This window comes from Caretta caretta, chromosome 5 (genome assembly GCF_965140235.1).
Source record: "Caretta caretta isolate rCarCar2 chromosome 5, rCarCar1.hap1, whole genome shotgun sequence".
Lineage (NCBI taxonomy): Eukaryota > Metazoa > Chordata > Testudines > Cheloniidae > Caretta > Caretta caretta.
The window spans coordinates 23,699,475-23,717,549 of NC_134210.1; the positions used below are offsets into that span (position 1 = coordinate 23,699,475).

Consider the following 18,075-nt stretch of genomic DNA (forward strand, 5'->3'; position numbering starts at 1 on the left):
CCCATAGCTTTAGGAGTATCTAGTGTTGAGACCTAGACTTTGTTTCTTGTTTAGACTGCATATCTGCATCTACCTTTACTATTTGCTTTAGAATTCTGAAAGCAGAGAATACCAATTTTTCCAAAATGGCATGGAAAATAATCCCCCTTGCTTCTTTTGATCCTTCTCAACCTCCTCAAAATCCCTCCTCTAATATGGTACTCACAATTTAGCAGACTAATCTACAGATGGTCCAACTACTCTCTCAGAAGAATAATTTCTACTTGTGTCCAATTCTCTTCTTGGCCTCTTATTGCTGTATTAGGTTCCTATAACCCATATAGCAGCAATCTGGAATTTCCCAGTTGTACAACTTCCCATTGACTCCATATAGGACTGCCAGGTCATGGGACCCTCGCATAATCTTGAAAGCCTTGGCATGGCATGGCAACAAACATTCAGAGTTAAACCTGAAAGTTGTTCTTCCGTACCTAGATCTCAGGTTACAACTATTTTCTTGACATGAAGACTGAACTGACTCCTGTCAGAGTTCCAGTAAACTAGAGAGAGATACAGTTAGGGATCTACCAAATTCACGCTCCATTTTGGTTAATTTCAGGACCAGAGGGTTTTAAAATTGGTCAGTTTCACAATTTCAGATGTTTATGTCTGAAATTTCAGTGTTGTAACCATGGAGTTCCTGACCCAAAAGGGGATTGCGGGGGAGGGAGGATCCCATAGCCGTTACAGCAGGGGTGGGCAAAGTTTTTGGCCCGAGGGCCACATCTGGGTATGGAAATTGTATCGCAGGCCATGAATGCTCACAAAATTGGGGGTTGTGGTGCAGGCTCTGGGGTGTGGCGAGAAATGAGGAGTTCAAGAAGCAGGAGTGGGTTCTGGGCTGGGGCAGGGGGTTGGGATGCTGGGGGAAGAAGAGGGCTCCCGCTGGAGGTACCAGGCCTTGGGGTGGGGCTGCAGGAGGGTGCTCTGGGCTGGGACTGAGGGGTTCGGAGGCTGGGAGGGGGTTCAGAGTTGGGGCGCGGGAGGGGGTCAGGGTGCAGGCTCTGGTCAGCGCTTACCTCAAGCAGCTCCCAGAAGCAGCGGCATGTCCCCCCTCCAGCTCTTACATGGAGGCATGGCAAGTGGCTCTACACGCTGCCCTGTGGGCAGGCGCCACCCCTGCAGCTTCCACTGGTCGTGATTCCTGGCTAATAGGAGCTGCAGAGGCAGCACTTGGGGTGAGGGCAGCATGCGGAGCCCTCTGGTTCCCCTTACGTGTAGGAGCCAGAGGGCGGGCATGCTGCTGCTTCCGGGTGCTACACAGACTGGGGAAAGCCCCTGACCCCACTCCCCAACTGGAGCGCCAGAATGGGTCAAGTCCTGGATCCTGCTCCGTGGTGGGAGCTCAAGCACCAGATTTAAAGGTCCGGAGGGCTGGATGTGGCCCCCGGGCTCTACTTGGCCAACCCCTGTGTTATAGGGTGGTCACAGGATTGTCATACGCACTTTTGTGCTGCCTTCAGAGCTGGGCTCTGAAGGCAGCAGCTGTGGAGTTTCCTGAAGCTGGAGGAGTTTCCATCCTGGAGATGATGGCAGGTCCAATCTCCACAGCTCCCAGCTACTAGTCATGGCCAGTGGCAGATTAATGCATGGGCCCACTGGGTCCATGCCAAGTTGAAAAATGGGTGCCCAAGCTCTGGCAGGAACAACGGGCAGGGGAGAGGCCCGAACCAAGACACCCTGAGCCCCGGCTGGAGCCGGCGGCAAAAGCCCCTGAGCCTGGGCAGCCCCGAGCTTGGGCAGGAGCTGCAAGGGGCGGCAGCCCCAAACCCCGGCTGGAGCCCAGCCACCCCCAGCCCCTGCAGGAGTTGTGGGGGATGAGAGGACAAAAACCTGCACCTGGGCACCCAAAGCCCCTGCGGACACGAGGGGGGCGGAAGCCCCCAATCCAGCCACCCCAAACCCCAGCAGGAGCTGCAGGGCAGAAACCCATAGCGCAGCTCGGGGGATGCTGCAGCACAGAAGTGAGGGTATACCACCCTCATGTCTGAGCTGCCTGTGGAGGTAGGTCTGATTTCCTCCCATAACCGCTGTACTGGGGAAGGACAAGTCCTGTCCCTCCCCAGCCCTGCCAAACTAGCAGATTTCAGGGAGATCAGGTTTTACAGGGAAGGTCTTATTTCACGGTCCGTGACACATTTTTCACGGCTGTGAAATTGGTAGGGCCCTAGAGTTAATGACACTTAAGTTCACACTGTATTCCTCTCTTGCGCAGAGAAGAGTGCCTTCCCTTGCTGGAGAGTGAGAGGCATTAAGTATGAACTCTGAATTTAGGTCTCAAACTGTGCCCTATCTTTCTGTTATTAGAGTATAAAGCCCCTTCTAACAACATTTTTTTAAACTGCAGCCATATACTGTACAAATGGCATTTTTTTAAAACCACATACACAGTAACTGGTCTCTCTCCCCACAGACTCGTGTCATGTTCTGAAACAACTTGCTCACCCTATTGCTTTCTTTAAGCAAACCTTCTCTCACCATATAGCTAAAGCTTGCCTTTAATTTCCCATCCACACCAACATTACAAAGCTTTAAAATTTGTTTAAATGGGATTTAAACTTTGTGATGGCCAAAATGGGTTAATACTGACTTACACTATTTAATATAACAAAACTATGCTCAAAAATCCTTTTCTTGTCCAGATCTCTTCTTGTTTGCACGGGCCAGCCAAAGTGTATTTGAACTTGGTAGGCACAACATATTTTAAAACACACTTAAGTATTGTTAAATTCAATTTACATAGAAAAAGGTGTGTGTATTTTTAGGCAAGACGCTATTTGAGGCAAGGTTATTAAGTGCTGGGTAACAGCAGGATTTTTGTCCATACATTTATATGGGTTACATTATAAAGCTAAGAATAAAAACCAATTTGTCTGAGGTATCCAAAGAAACGTTTTTAAAAGACAAAGCAGCACACTGTTTTGCACTGACCGAAAAGGAATTTCATGCACACCACCCACCTGTCTGGTAGTATGATTCGGCTACAGAAGGCTGAGGCTGGGCAGCAGCAGCCACTGCAGCTGCAGCAGCTGTTGGTTGTTGATAGTACTGCTTGCTGTCATAAGCCACAGCTGGGGCAGTGGATCTAACATATGAGTAGGAGTCCTTAAAAAGCATGCAAAACAGAAAGAAAGGACCTGAGTTTCTGCTTAAATATGTCTGGTGCCTGGGATAATCAAAGGCAGCCAAAGGGAGAGACAGCCTACTGAACTAAGTCAAACAATTCATTTAAATATGTACATTATTCTAGAGTTAAATAAGCCTTTTATATTTTAAAATCTTTAATCTTAAATTTACAGAGACTAAGAACAACAAGTGATGAACAGCTTTGATGAACATTAACAGACCCAATAAATAACAGCAATTCAACTCTTGCATTTAAAAGTATTTTCTCATTTTTCCACTTTGTTACTTCCATTAAGGAACAGAAAGAGGCTACTGTCAGACTGTTCCACTATTACATTTATATCAGAGCAGAAATCCTATATAATTTTAAGAAAAATCACAAGCCTGCTCAAAATGTGTATTTTCACAAAATTCAAGTTTTTTTTTTTTTTTTTTAAAGAAGAAACGCCCACCAACACTTCCTAGGTACTACAAATTTGATTTAGCATTTTTCCTATTTACATATAAATTAGAGGGGAACATTAACTGTACCTTTTATTAGCATTTTGTTTTATATCGCATCAACCATTCTGCAGTTTAGAGAATTTTCTACTTGGATTTACCCCACTTGTTAAGAAGCTTAAAAAGTAACATTTCGTTCCCTAGCAATTTTGGTAACCTTGTATTTTTTCCCTTTGTTTAAGGCTCCTTTTTTCTCTGTCTGTGCATCAACATCTAGTAGCAGGCATATGCACTGCTCCTGTAATTATTAGGATGTGTTAGTTAATTGCTGTTTCAGACCATTGGAAAGAGCTTGCTTGTTTTTCAGGACTCTAACCAGAGGTGGCTATTTAAAAAAAAAGGAAAGAAAAAAAAAAGATCTACAGAAAGAGCAATTAAATAATCATTAATACCACCTACCTCTTCTAAAGTGCTTTTTCATCAAATTAAAATAAGTATTATAAAACCAGAAGGCACCCCCTAATAGATAATTTTATAATGTGGCCCTTTAAATAGGGCAGTCTTTTTCAATTTATTCTGCTTTATGCATAAAGGGAAACAACAGTGTCAATACTTTCAATCCAGTTCCTGAAAATAGTTTTAATACTTTACATTATACATTAAATATGACCAGTGCCTGCATATTTACCTCAGATAAATCTTGTAAATATAGGCACTAGCCTCAAAGTAACCAGGAAAACTCCAAGGCTCCGACTGACTTTAATAGGAGCTGAGATAGCAAAATAAATTATTTATTAAACAGGGCCCATACCCTGTAAAAAGAGCCACATGGGCAGTCATGTGCCCGCACAGAGCCCCAATGACTTCACTTTATATCCCACTGACTTCAATGGACAATTCACGTGTGTGAACGTTTGCAGTATTTGAGATTAGCAGATAGGGATGATGGCAGCTTTTAGTTTCTTTATTTTTAAACTGAGTGAATATGTGCTTGAGAAAAGTGCCAGACTAACAGTTCTGGAGACTGAAATCCTCTCTCTACAAAGCAGATGTCCTACTGCCATTCTTGGGGTAACTTTCCTCATAGTCCCTTGGTTATATGCCTCAACCCTGACTTGGAGAAGAGGACAGGTCAGTCTCCATGCCATGCCCTCAATTTTTGGCCTTTGTAGAAGATACCAACAAGGCTGCTGAACTTGATGGTAGTTTTTACGATTTGGACATTTGACCAGTGGGAACTAGCCAGATTATCAAACTCATTTCACACAGATGACCAAACATCCATCAGATGAGTTTTGATCACTACCGACCTGAGATGGATTCAAAGTGGCACTTACCTGGTAGTTTTGTGTAGTGACCGGAGGAGGTGGTGGGGGGGCTTCCTGTTGTCTCTGGGTATAACCGTAATCTGTCGCCGTGTGTGCTGTAGGATAACCTCCATAGGCAGCAGCTGTTGCAGCAGCTGCAACAGCTACTGGTGCAGGCCTGGCTACTGCAACTGTAGCTGCTGCTGGAGCATATGCAGCAGTAACCGTGTGTGCAGCTACTGGAGCCTGATGGACAGTGTAGCTAGCAACTGTAGTTGGATGGGAATAGGCTACACCCGAAGCTGGCTGCTGGCTATATTGGAAAAGGATAGTAAGTATTACCCATCAAGTAATGAGTCCATTAGTTCAACAGCTAAACATGTTAGACTGATATCTAAATATTTCATTCAATTTCAAAACAACAGAAAAGTCTTAAAACTAAGCTTTGTATAATCCTGGAAAGGTCTACATGTTTACAAGAAGCATTCATTTATAAGCTTTTTTATGGCACTCATTATTTAAGCATCATCGCACATTCAAGTGCTTACGGCTGAAACATTAAACAAAATGGGGGCCCATCTGATAAACCTTTTGGTAGTAACAGACAAGCTTTTCATTTGAAACAGCATAGAGATCTCAAATCATCATGTTTTGTATGATATGGAATACATACAATAGTTCTTTGGGTAGCATATTTGACAACTCCTGCACTGCAAAAAGAACTACTTCTTCTGTGAAAGCTATTATTGAACTAATCCACCTTACATGGCATTTTCAGAGCAAAGCATAGGATTCCTTTTATGCTATTGGAGTTTTAAGACTAATTACTTCACCAAAAATATACCGCCCCATGCAGGCCTGTTGACTGAACAGCTGAATGAAGGAGAGTGACTTTTAAAATGTTTTAATTAAAAGTCAGTTCAAAAATCCCTAAACTCGATAGAGAGAAACTTTTGAAACTAATTTCTCATAAGGGAGTCCCCCTCCAAATGTTGAGATTAGATAGTTTTCTTCTAGATTCAATGGCCTAAGAAAAGATGTACTAACAAAAGGTCTAGTAGCCAAATCGAGTGTACTATAGAAGTGAGTGTGAAGATTCTATCAGGATTCTGCCAGTCTTCAGGGAATGCTGTAAAACTCATCTGTTTCCCCAATCACTGCAGCAGGTGCATGCAGGAAGCAGCGTACAGGTAAGTATGAACTAACAAGAGGGAGATATTAATAGTCCAGTGAGAGAAGGTGTTCTCAGAAGGTGCAGTGATTATTTGAAGGGTAGAATCTAATAACTGCTATTGTCCTATTTTGATTTGTAATATATGTACATATATTTGTAATATATGTACAGTGCATTATATTATACAAAACGCCTAAGAGTTTAGGTAGGTTAATTAAAAAATATAAATAAATTAGTAAAATAATTATTGCCAAGAAGTCAGTACTTCTTACAATCCTGAAAAGAAATGGGGGTTACAAACAAAAGCTAGCAACTTTTATTTGACATAAACTGCCCATGCACCAGCATGATGTGTTTCCAGCACATTCATCCAATAACACTATTAATTACTTACACCACCTAAATGAGGATACTATTATCTCTATTTTATAACTGGGAAATCAAAACAGAGACATTAAATGCTCTAGCTAAAACAGCATACTGAGTGAGTGGCTGATATGATGATTTGTAATTTTGGGTTTGCTTAGATACCAGAGAGAACACCTAGCTAAAGTTTCCAATAGTCAGTCTGGCGCTAACTGCCAAAAATCATATTACCTACCTCTTGTTGATGGGTATGCTTACTGCTTCTATAACTTGTCAGTATTTTTGCTTGGTCAAAATTTATCGGGAGAAAAATGCTGTATGATTCTGTCATTTTAACGTCAAAACTGCATTATGTCTAGATATCAAAATGGAATTCATACCAGGGGAAAAATGTAGTGAAAATACTGCCAATTTTGGCAAGTCCAAGTACTGCAGTTATATTTTAAAAAGTCAAGCAGAATGTTTAAAATATTGCTTGCTTGATTATTCAGAAACAAAGATGTATTAAAAACTTTAATTTTAATAAAATGCCCTTCAGTTATCCTTTTTTAAAAAGAGTAGTACACATATTTAAATTAGTTTACAATGAACATCCAACCGCATGATCAATTAGTTCAAAATCTCACAAATCAAATTAAACTAAGGTTAAAAAATAAAAAATGCCATCTTTCAAGTGAAGTGAATTCTGAACAGGGAAGTGCAGGATTAAATATGTGGGATGGGTCTCTACCAGGATAACCTCCTACAGTATTTAGGCACAAGGAAAGTGAGCATTTGGAAAGAACAGAATGAATCCTTTTAGCACAGTGAACAAAACCCATGCACACAAAATTTATAGGAGAAAAAGTGATATGATAATATAATAAAGGGTGGAATATCACAGAAAAATCCTTTGAAACCACTTGGCTTTGTTCTTGCTGAATACAGCACTAGATTTACAAGAAGAAATGAAGAAATTACGGAAGAATGCCACTCCAATTTATCATATTTAATATATTTTTTATTTTGCCAAACGTAACTCAGTTCCTGAAACTAAAAACACTGAGATAGAATTTTGATGCCAGTAATTAGACAGGACACAAAGGAAGAATTAAATAATTGGATGAAGAGCTTATTTGTCTTGTCCAAGTTTAAACTTGATGCTCAAAAAAACTATAATCTTCACTGAAAATCAGATGCTACAGTCCTTTCAGTAACTTCAAGTTTATATTTCTGAAAGACAGTCTAGATTGGTTCACACTCCCCACTCCTCAAAAATTTTGTTTAATCACTAAGAGCCCAATCCTGTTCCGTTTAAATCAATGTAGGGGTGTGCCACTGATTTAAATGGGAGCATGATCAAGCCCACATTTTCTTTCAATTCCCCCTCATTGCAATGTTAAGAGTCACAGGGGCAAGAAACAGGTTGGAGCCATTGATACCACTACTTGAGAATGGTTCCTGCTGCTTCTCAGAACAAGTCTACACTACAAAATGAACTCGATTCAAGTTACGTTGACGTACAGCCACCACAATAATTAAATCGGTTTTGCATGTCTGTACTAACTCCTTCTATTGGCAGTGCGCGTCCTCACCAGGAGCGCTTGTACTGATTTAACTATCAATGTGGGACACTGGCAGCCCTGCCGTCTGGAGCCGACAGCCCGAGCTCTGTCCTGGCTCTGGGCTGTCAGCCCTGGTGTGACAGGACTCCAGTCTGTCAGTTGGAACAGTCTGATGTAAGCAACGCAGAATCTACCCTGATACCACGTTAACCTAACTACATTGACCGAAGCTCTATGCCTCTTGCAGAGCAGGAGCAGACCAGTCTGGGAGGGGTGGCTTCTGGTGGTAAAAGGTGAGAACTGCCACCCAGAGTCATCAGATCAGACTACAAACAGCTGCCTGTTTATCAGTACAGAATTGTGCATGTGGAAATAACAGATTTCCTGAATTTGAAAGAAGTTGTTCATGAGATCACAAGCAGTTACTAAAAATAAGCTAAATCATGAAACGCTCAAAAATGTTGAGAGCAGGCAACTCTTGTAGTAAAGCTTCATTATTGTTTAAGTTATGCTACAATACCACTGCTCACATACAAGTTAGCATCATACCTAACAAAATAAGGTTTTTTTCAAATGGTATGCTTGATTTTTTTAAAATCTCATTTGTAACTAGGAACCAATTTCCCAGTCATTAGTGAGAGTTTAGCAAGGTGGATCATAATCTGAAAAATATTTAGGGTTTGGCAAAAACAGTTGTCTTGTCATGGTACAGAATTAACAGCCCTAGTCATGTGATTTCTGAGGCTAATAAGGTTCTGTTACCATGCTTACTTTAGCAAACCTGTTCCCCTTGCTTCTGCAACATCATGCAGAGCTAGTGATCGAGTTTGCAAGATTATGGGGAAGTATTCTGGATGAAGTGACAGCTTCTTAGGTAATTTTTAGATGCTTACTGTCGATCATTACAGTCTTAGCATTCTGAAGAACTCACTACACTTCTCTGGAACCTTCAAATCTGGCTCAGTACTCACAAAACTCTCTCTCTCTACGGTTCTTTTTTTCAATTTATTTTACTCAATCACAATTGGCCCCTATCTAATGAGTGTCACACTTTACTGATTCTACCTTTCAGAACTCCCTCCCTGTCATGGGTTATTTTGTTGTTAATATGGGTATAACCCACAAGATGTGCATTAACAAGGTATGGTACACACTGTGGGTATACTGCAATCAACCCCCCCACAAAACCACCAATAATCTAATGCCACACACCCTGGCAGGCTCTGACAGGATTACCCACACTTTCCTCCATGTGAAATACAAACAGACATCTTAAAGTTCTGAGAAAGTAAAAAAACGGTACTGGGATAAACCAAATGGGTAGTTCTGCAGAACCTCAAATGGCTTTGATTCTCATCCAACCAGGGGAATCTACAGACGCAATTATCAAAGGAGAACTTCAATCACACTGCAATTTTGGATCCAACTTCTTTTCAACCCACTCATTCCTATCTTTTAATTTTTAAGTTCCACCCCACAAATCTTGATTGTTTCTGGATTATCTACATTCTGCTCTCTTGGTTTGCTTAAACCTAGAGTCCCGTCCACAGCAATTTGTCTTTCCAAAGGATACTAGATAAATGGACGGTTTCAGAGTAGCAGCTGTGTTAGTCTGTTTCCGCAAAAAGAAAAAGGAGGACTTGTGGCACCTTAGAGACTAACAAATTTATCTGAACACAAGTGAGCTGTAGCTCACGAAAGCTTATGCTCAAATAAATTTGTTAGTCTCTAAGGTGCCACAAGTCCTCCTTTTCTTTTTTGTAGATAAATGGAGTTTCACAACTTAAATGTTGTCTCATTTAATTTTAAAAGGATCTCACTATCAGTCTGAGGGTACTTTAGATCAGTGGTTTTCAACGTTTTTTTCTGGGGACACAGATGAAGAAAATTGTTGATGCCCACAACTCAACGGAGCTGGGGCTGAGAGGCTCTGGGTTTTGGGGAGAGGCCGCTCAGGGCTGGGGCTGAGATGGGGGCTTGAGGTGCAGGAAGGGGTTCCAGGTTTTGGGGGGGCTCAGACAGGGGACTGAGGTGCGGTGTGTGGCACGGACTTACCTCCAGTGGCTTCTGGTTAGCAGCACAGCTGGGGTGCAGAGGCAGGCTTCCCGCCTGTCCTGGCACCGTGGACCGACTGCCTGAAGCATCCAGCAGTAGGTCTGGCTTCTAGGCACACAGCTCTCGCCTGCAGGCATTGCTCCCCCGACTCCAGCTCCCACTGACCAGGAAGAGGGCAGTGGGCATGCAGAGCCAGTGCTCAGGATGGGGACAGCACGCGGAACCCAGTGGCCCCTCTGCCTAGAAGCCGGACCCGCGCCTGGCCACTTCCGGAACGCAGCGCGGTGTTGTAACAGATAGGGACTAGCTTGCCTTAGCTGGTCAGCACTGCCGACAGGACTTTTAATGTCCCGGTCGGCAGTGCTGACCAGAGAGATGCAGTGCCTTCTATGCCGCGCCCCAATACTGGGTTGCGACCTGAACTTTGAAAAACTCTGCTTTAGATCCTCTCCATCCATTCCTGTGCCTTGCTCCTATCCCCAGTGGTCATATAGGCAGTGACCAAGCCTGGGGACATTTCCTTCCTTATGTACACGAGCTGTTGCAAAACTTGCCTCCAATGGCTCTGCAAGCAATGTATGCATTTGCTAGTTGATAATATTTCTCAGGAAGTCACGTATATGTTTTAGACAAATTTTCTTAAGGGAAAGATATCAAGGACTCTCAAAAAAGAGAGACTTTTTTTAGGAACAGAGCACTCAGGAGAAAAGGAGACAGAAGGTCAAACAAGGATGAAAAAAATCCTTATTTTCAGTAAGCTCTTTTTACATGCAAATAAGACTTATTTCCTATTAAAAAAATACTAACTAAAGAATCATAGGTCCATGTGGAACCAGACTGGCCCCCGTGTAGGTAATCACCAGGGTCAGAATCTTTAGATCCACAGCATAGACCTCAACTACTTGAGTTAACAACGTATTTGGTAACAGTAATAAGTAGGCTGTTATACTCTATGATGGACCAGCCACTAGAGAGAGAGAATGATGTACACTGGCTTCTATTTCAAGTTTCATTGGGGGAACGTATTCTGGCCATTACAGACCTTTCTGACCCATCTCCTCCAGCCCGCCCCCTAGTATGACTATATCGAGCCTCTCTGCTTCTCTCCAAGTGTCCCCACAGAGCCTGTCCCTGTCTCCCTCTACTTCCATTGCCCCCCTCCGCCTGAACCCTTTAGCTTGCTTGAATCCAACCCAGCCAATTCTTAACCCTTCAGCCTACTCTGCCAGCCTCTGCCTGTCCGCCTCCATTATCCTCAGCTTCCTCAATCTCCTCCACACTGCCTGCACAATCACACCAGGAGCATTGCAAGCACAAGAGAGATAGTCTCCTTGCTCTCAGTTCTGGTGCCTGGTGCTACAGTGACTCCTAGGAGGAACATTAATAGAAAAAGTCATTTATACCAGTGCTTCTCAAACTTTAGCAATCCGAGGATTCCCATTTTGATTTAAATTTTTTTTGTGACTCCCCCCAGTCTTCCTGCACAGCCCCAGGTCCCGCCCCCACTTCATCCCTTACCCCAAGACCCCACCCCACCTCTTTCCACCCCATCCCTGCTGTTCTCTGGTGCACACGAGGCGCTGGGAGGGAGACGGAGGAGTTGATCAGTGGGGCTCCACAGTCAGCACAAAGAATCTGGGTGGGGATGGAGCATACACAATGCAGATAGAATCTTTGAGGAATAACACTACCAGCCTCTAAAAAACCTCTACAATTATTGTGCAAACTGAGATTTTTCAAAAGCTTGTAATTTGGGCCAAATTTGGGGAAGATTTTAATAATAGTAAAGACACATCCCTGGCAGAGAATAAGTCACGTCACATATTACTAAAATCCTAATTCAAAACACAGTAAAGTGATATCTTGGCTAGTAATATGCTAAATTCTTCAAACAGCAACGGGGGGTGGGGGGTGGTGGTAAGAGAACATAGCTTGCTTCAAAGTGAAAAGATCTCATGAATTTCTGGAACAGGAAAGTCCAGAGGTTATGTAGACTAATTCCTTTCACTACCAACCTGTGTGGCAAGTACTCAAATTCCTAGGAACTCTACTGTCAGATTTGTCAGGTATTTGCTAGGTAAGGCATACATATAAATTAAAACAGTAATGCAAGAAACCTATAGGCCTCAAAGCCTGTAAAACAATAGCTTAGCCAGATTGACGCATAAGGCCCAAAAGCCTTAGCATAAGTAGCTAACCAGGAATAACTCAGCATCATAAGAGATCACAAGATAGAATGCTGTAATAAACAAGTATGACTAAACTGCTGGTAGGTAACCACAAAATGCCAGTTGATATTAACTTTGGATATTTTAAGATTGAAGATCTGCTGATGTTCCTACTGCAATGATGCTATCGTAGCCAGCTGATGTATTTGATAAGCTGGAGGTAAATGGCATAACCTATGAGAGAAGAGCACCCCAACATTATAAGGGTGAGGAGGTTTCACTAATGATAGAAGAGGCTGGACATCCTTACGAATATTCACAGCTGCCATGTAACCCTGTTACAGAGCTACCCATGGACTACACCAGCGGGAGCTTCTTGGTATGCCAGAGGTAGCACCACTTATAATATCACTTGTCTCATTGATTATTGGTCTTCCCAGAGAATAGTATCGGTATAGGAATGCTCTGCTCTGATGTTGGACATTTTGACCATTCAACACAAGCATGTAGTGACAAAATTAGAAAGGCCAAGGCAAAATATGAGATTAAACTAGCTAGGGACAGAAAAGATAACAAGAAAACATTCTATTAAAAACAAGAGGAAGGACAAGGTGGGCTCATCACTCAATGAGGAGGGAAAGACAACAAAGGAAAACGCAGCAATGGCAGAAGTGTTAAATGCCTTTTTTGTTTCAGTTTTCATCAAAAAAGTTAGCACAGACTAGATCACTAACATAACGAATATCAGTCTAAATGGGGTAGGATCTGAAGCTAAAATAGGAAAAGAACAAGGCTTTGTCTACACCAGCACTTTTGTCAGTCATGGGTGTGAAAAAAAATTCCCCTGAACAACACAACTTTCACAGACAAAAGTGCCAGTGTGGACACTGCTATGTTGGCGGGTGAGAGTCTCCTGCCAACACAGCTACCATCACTCACTGGAGATGGTTTAATTATGCCGGCAGGAGAGCTCTCTCCCACCAGCATACAGCAGCCAAACAGGAGACCTTACTGAAGTGCAGCTGTGCCACTGTAAGGTCCATAGTGTAGACATAGCTCAAGTTAAGACTTATTTGGACAAGTTATCTGTCTTCAAGTCAGCAAGACGTGATGAAATATATTCTAAAAATACATAAAGAACTGGCTGAAGACATCTGAACCATTAGAAATTATCTCCAAGAACTCATAGAGAACAGGAGAGATCCCAGAGGAGTAAAATAGGGCAACTGTAGTGCCTATCTATAAAAAAGATAATAAGGAAAACCCAGGGAATTGTAGACCAAAGAGTTTAACTTTGGTACTCGGAAATAAAGGAGCAAATGATCAATTTGTAAGCACCTAGAAGATAATAAGGTGACAAGCAGCAATCAACATGAATTTGTCAAGAACAAATCACATCACAACAACCCAATATCCTTCACTGACAGGGTAACAAGCCTTGTGGATGGGGGGGAAGCAGTAGATGTGATATAGCTCAATTTTAGTAAAGTTTTCGACACTGTCTCACATGACCTTCTTATAAATAAACTACAGAAATATAACCTAGAGGAACCTATATTTGGATGGAAAAGCGTATTCTGAGTAGTTATCAATGGTTCACAATCAAACTGGAAGGACATACTAAGTGGGATCCCACAGAGATCTGTCCTGGATCCAGTTCTATTCAACATCTTCATAAATGATTTGGATAAGAGAGAATAAACTTACAAATTCTGCGGACAACTTATAAATTTTGTGGACAATACCAAGCTGGGAGGGTTTGCAAGCACTTTGGAGGACAGGATCAGAATTCAAAATGATCTTGACAAACTGGAGAAATGGGTCTGAAATAAACAGGATTAAAGTCAATATGGACAAATACAAAGTACTTCACTTGGAAAGGAATAATCAGTTGCACAAATGGGATATGACTGCCTAGGAGGGAGTACTGCAGAAAAGAATCTGAGAGTTATAGTAGATCACAAACCCAGAGTGGATCTGATTTAAATCACTAGTCAAGAAGACTCGATTTAATCATGGATTTCTACATAAAAGTGCATTCTGGAACATGCTGCTCAAATTATTTCACTTTTGTTTCCACTGCCTGTCCCTCCCTTCTCACATTTATCTTCAGACTTCTCCTTGTCCAGATCAATTCCGCCCCCACCAAGCTTCTATTCGTTGAACTTTTTGAAACTTTGCACTTTTAGAGAGAGGTAAGGGATTGACTCTGTGTACACAAATTTGAGGAGGGACAAAAGGGTTGAGGTCTGTTATTTCTCACCTCTATATACTATTTATTTATTTTAAAACATTTTTGCTGTTAACAAGCATGTTATCTCTGGAGACACAAATCGACAGTTTGAGAACTGCAAAACTAAGCATCTTTGATGGTATCTTCTAGACCAGGGGTCGGCAACCTATGGCAAGCAAGCTGATTTTTACTGCCATGCTGCTGCCAGCCAGGGTCCCGGCCGCCGGCCTCGCTCAGCCCACTGCCTGCGTGGGTGAACAGAACCCCAGGCCAGCAGAAGGTCTGAGCCGCTCAGCCCGCTGACAGTCTGGAGTTCTGGACACCGGCCCCTTGCCAGCCGAGGTCTCTGCCATCTGCCCCGCTCAGCTTGCTGCCAGCCTGGGATACCAGCCGCTGGCCCCGCTCACCTCGCTGCTGGTCTGGGGTTCCAGCCCCATGACAGCTGGGGTCCGGGCCTCTGGCCCTGCTCAGCCCTCCTGCCGGCTTGGGGTACCAGCAGCCAGCCCAGGGCTCTACAGCCCTTATCAAAAATTACACTACAATTAGCTTGAAAACTTAAAAACTTTGTATATTACAGTAATCGTCAAAAAATGTATAATGTTAATAAATACATAGGTTTGATGAAACAAAGTAGTTGTACTTATGTATGTGCCTGTGCTTAATTTGTGTTTTCGATGATCTACCTTCTAAAAAAAATCTTGCATGTCTCACACCGCCAGAAAGGGCATCTCGCACCTCCAGGAGATGCATGCACCCCAGGTTAAGAACCACTGCACGAAACTGATAAGGTCTGCATTTTAATTTAATTTTAAATGAAGCTTCTTAAACATTTTAAAAACCTTGTTTACTTTACATACAATAGTTTAGTTATAGAATATAGACTTATAGAGAGACCTTCTAAAAATGTTAAAATGTATTACCAGCACATGAAACCTTAAATTAGAGTGAATAAATGAAAACTCAGCACACCGCTTCTGAAAGGTTGCCGACCCCTGTTCTAGACTGAGCACTGAGTCCCATCGGGTAGACAAAAAGATTAACCTAAATAATCTATACAGAAGCCCCTGGAACCCCATTAAATTGGGTCCCTAATCCATGAACTATTGGAACTCATTTACAAAACTTTTCTTAAACATTATATGAATATATGGTCTCATACTATATAATTAGAATTTATAATCCCTATTCCATGATGAGATATCTTTGAGCTATAATGTATCTTAATCAAAACGATCTTCAGATAGGTTCCCCCCCTCAAAAAGCATTTTATAAAAAAAATCTGATTTGAACAAATAAAATATTTTTGTTTTGTTTTTTTAAATCATTGATTTTTATCCACCCCGCACAAACCTAATCAGAGTCAACTATGTAATAATATTGCAAAAGCAAACATCATTGTCTGAGATGGCCCACCTTGATTATCATACACATTGTAAGGAGACTGATCACTTTACATAAGCTATTATCAGCAGGAGAGTGGGATGGGGGGAGAGAAAACCTTTTGTAGTGATAATCACCCATTTTTTTCATGGTTTGTGTGTATAAAAACATCTTCTGTACTTTCCACAGTATGCATCCGATGAAGTGAGCTGTAGCTCACGAAAGCTTATGCTCAAATAAATTGGTTAGTCTCTAAGGTGCCACAAGTACTCCTTTTCTTTTTGCAAATACAGACTAACACGGCTGTTACTCTGAAACCTGTCATTAGCAGGAGTGTTATAAGTACTTCTCTACTCAGCACTGATAAGGCCTCTACTGTAGTATTGTGTCCAGCTCTGGGCACCACACTTTGGGAAAGAAGTGGACAAACTGGAGAAAGTCCAAAGAAAAGCAACAAAAATGGTTAGAGGTCTCAAATACATGAGGAAAGATTGAAAAAAAAAAAACCTGGGTATGTTTAGTCTGGAGAAGAGAAGACTGAGGAGAGCATAAGAGTTTTCAAGAATGTAAGAGGTTGTTATAAAGAGGAGGGTGATAAATTGTTCTCCTTATCCACTGAGGACAGGACAAGAAGTAATGGGCTTAAACTGCAGCAAGGGAGATTTAGGTTAGACAGTAGGAAAAGCTTCCTAACTGTAAAGCAGTTAAGCATTGGACCACATTGCCTACAAAGGCAGTGAAATCTTTGCCACTGGAGGATTTTAAGAACAGTTAGACAAACATCTGTCAGGGATGGAACAGATAATACTTAATCCTGCCTCAGTGAAGGGGACTGGATTAAATGACCTTTTGAGGTCCCTTCTAGTCCTATATTTCTATGATCTCTGATGACTTTGCTCGGTTGAAGCGTCTGTGATTTTGCTAACTGTGTTAATAAAAATTAGGGCTGTCAATTAATCGCAGTTAACTCATACTATTAACACCAAAAAAACGAATCACGATTAATCACACTGTCAAACAATGGAATACCAATTGAAATTAAATATTTTTGCATTTTTTCTACATTTTCAAGTATATCGATTTCATTTACAACACAGAATACCAAGTATACAGTGCTCACTTTATATTATTTTTATTACAAATATCAGCACTGTAAAAATGAGAAACAAGAAATAATATTTTTCAACTCACCCAATACAAGTACTGTAGTGCAATCTCTATCATGAAAGTGCAACTTACAAATATAGGGTTTTTTGTTACATAACTGCACTCAAAAACAAAACAATGTAACAGTTTAGAGCCTACAAGTCCACACAGTCCTACTTCTTGTTCAGCCAACAGCTAAAACAAACAAGTTTGTTTACATTTACAGGACATAATGCTGCCCACTTCTTATTTATGTCACCAGAAAGTGAGAACAGGTGTTCGTATGGCACAATTGTAGCTGGCGTTGCAAGATATTTATGTGCCACAGGCGCTAAAGATTCATATACCTTTTCACGCTTTGGCTATCGTTACAGAGGACCTGCTTCCTTGCTGATGATGGTCGTTAAAAAAATAATGCGTTAATTAAATTTGTGACTGAACTCCTTGGGGAGCATTGTATGTCTCCTGCTGTTTTGCCCGCATTCTGCCATATATATGACAGGTTTCAGAGTAGCAGCCGTGTTAGTCTGTATTCGTGAGCTACAGCTTATGCTCAAATACATTTGTTAGTCTCTTAGGTGCCACAAGTACTCCTTTTCTTTTTGCCATATATATGTTATGGCAGTCTCAGATGATGACCCAGCACATATTGTTCATTTTAAGAACACTTTCACTGCAAATTTGACAAAATGCAAAGAAGATGCCAATGTGAAATTTCTAAAGATAGCTACAGCACTCGATCCAAGATTTAAGAATCTGAAGTGCCTTCCAAAATCTGAGAAGGATGAGGTGTGGAGCATGCTTTCAGAAGCTTTAAAAGAGCAATGCTTTGATGCGGAAACTACAGAACCCAAACTACCAAAAAAGAAAATCAACCTTCTGCTGGTGGCTTCTGACTCAGATGATGAAAATGAATATGCCCTGGTCCGCACTGCTCTGGATCGTTATCAAGCAGAACCATCAGCATGGTCACATGTCCTCTGGAATGGTGGTTGAAGCATCAAGGGACATATGAATCTTTAGTGCATCTGGCAAGCAAGTATTTGTGACGCCGGCTACAAGAGTTCCACGAAAATGCCTGTTCTCACTTTCAGGT

At 41.8% G+C, this 18,075-nt stretch overlaps 1 protein-coding gene and 1 non-coding gene across 4 annotated transcripts in view; both read right to left on the reverse strand.

Annotated features, from left to right (window-relative positions):
* ZFR (zinc finger RNA binding protein) overlaps nt 1-18,075 on the reverse strand; it is a 54,167-nt gene that overhangs the window by 26,433 nt on the left and 9,659 nt on the right. For all 3 annotated transcript variants that reach the window (XM_048849437.2, XM_048849436.2, XM_048849439.2), the window contains exons 3-4: nt 4,944-5,226; nt 3,000-3,144 (exon numbers count right to left, since the gene is read on the reverse strand). In XM_048849437.2, the coding sequence (XP_048705394.1) occupies nt 3,000-3,144; nt 4,944-5,226 (428 nt within the window). The remainder of the gene's footprint in view (nt 1-2,999; nt 3,145-4,943; nt 5,227-18,075) is intronic.
* On the reverse strand, nt 8,694-8,830 carry LOC125637486 (small nucleolar RNA SNORA66). The gene has a single exon (XR_007356966.2). It is a non-coding gene; the product is annotated as a small nucleolar RNA SNORA66 (small nucleolar RNA).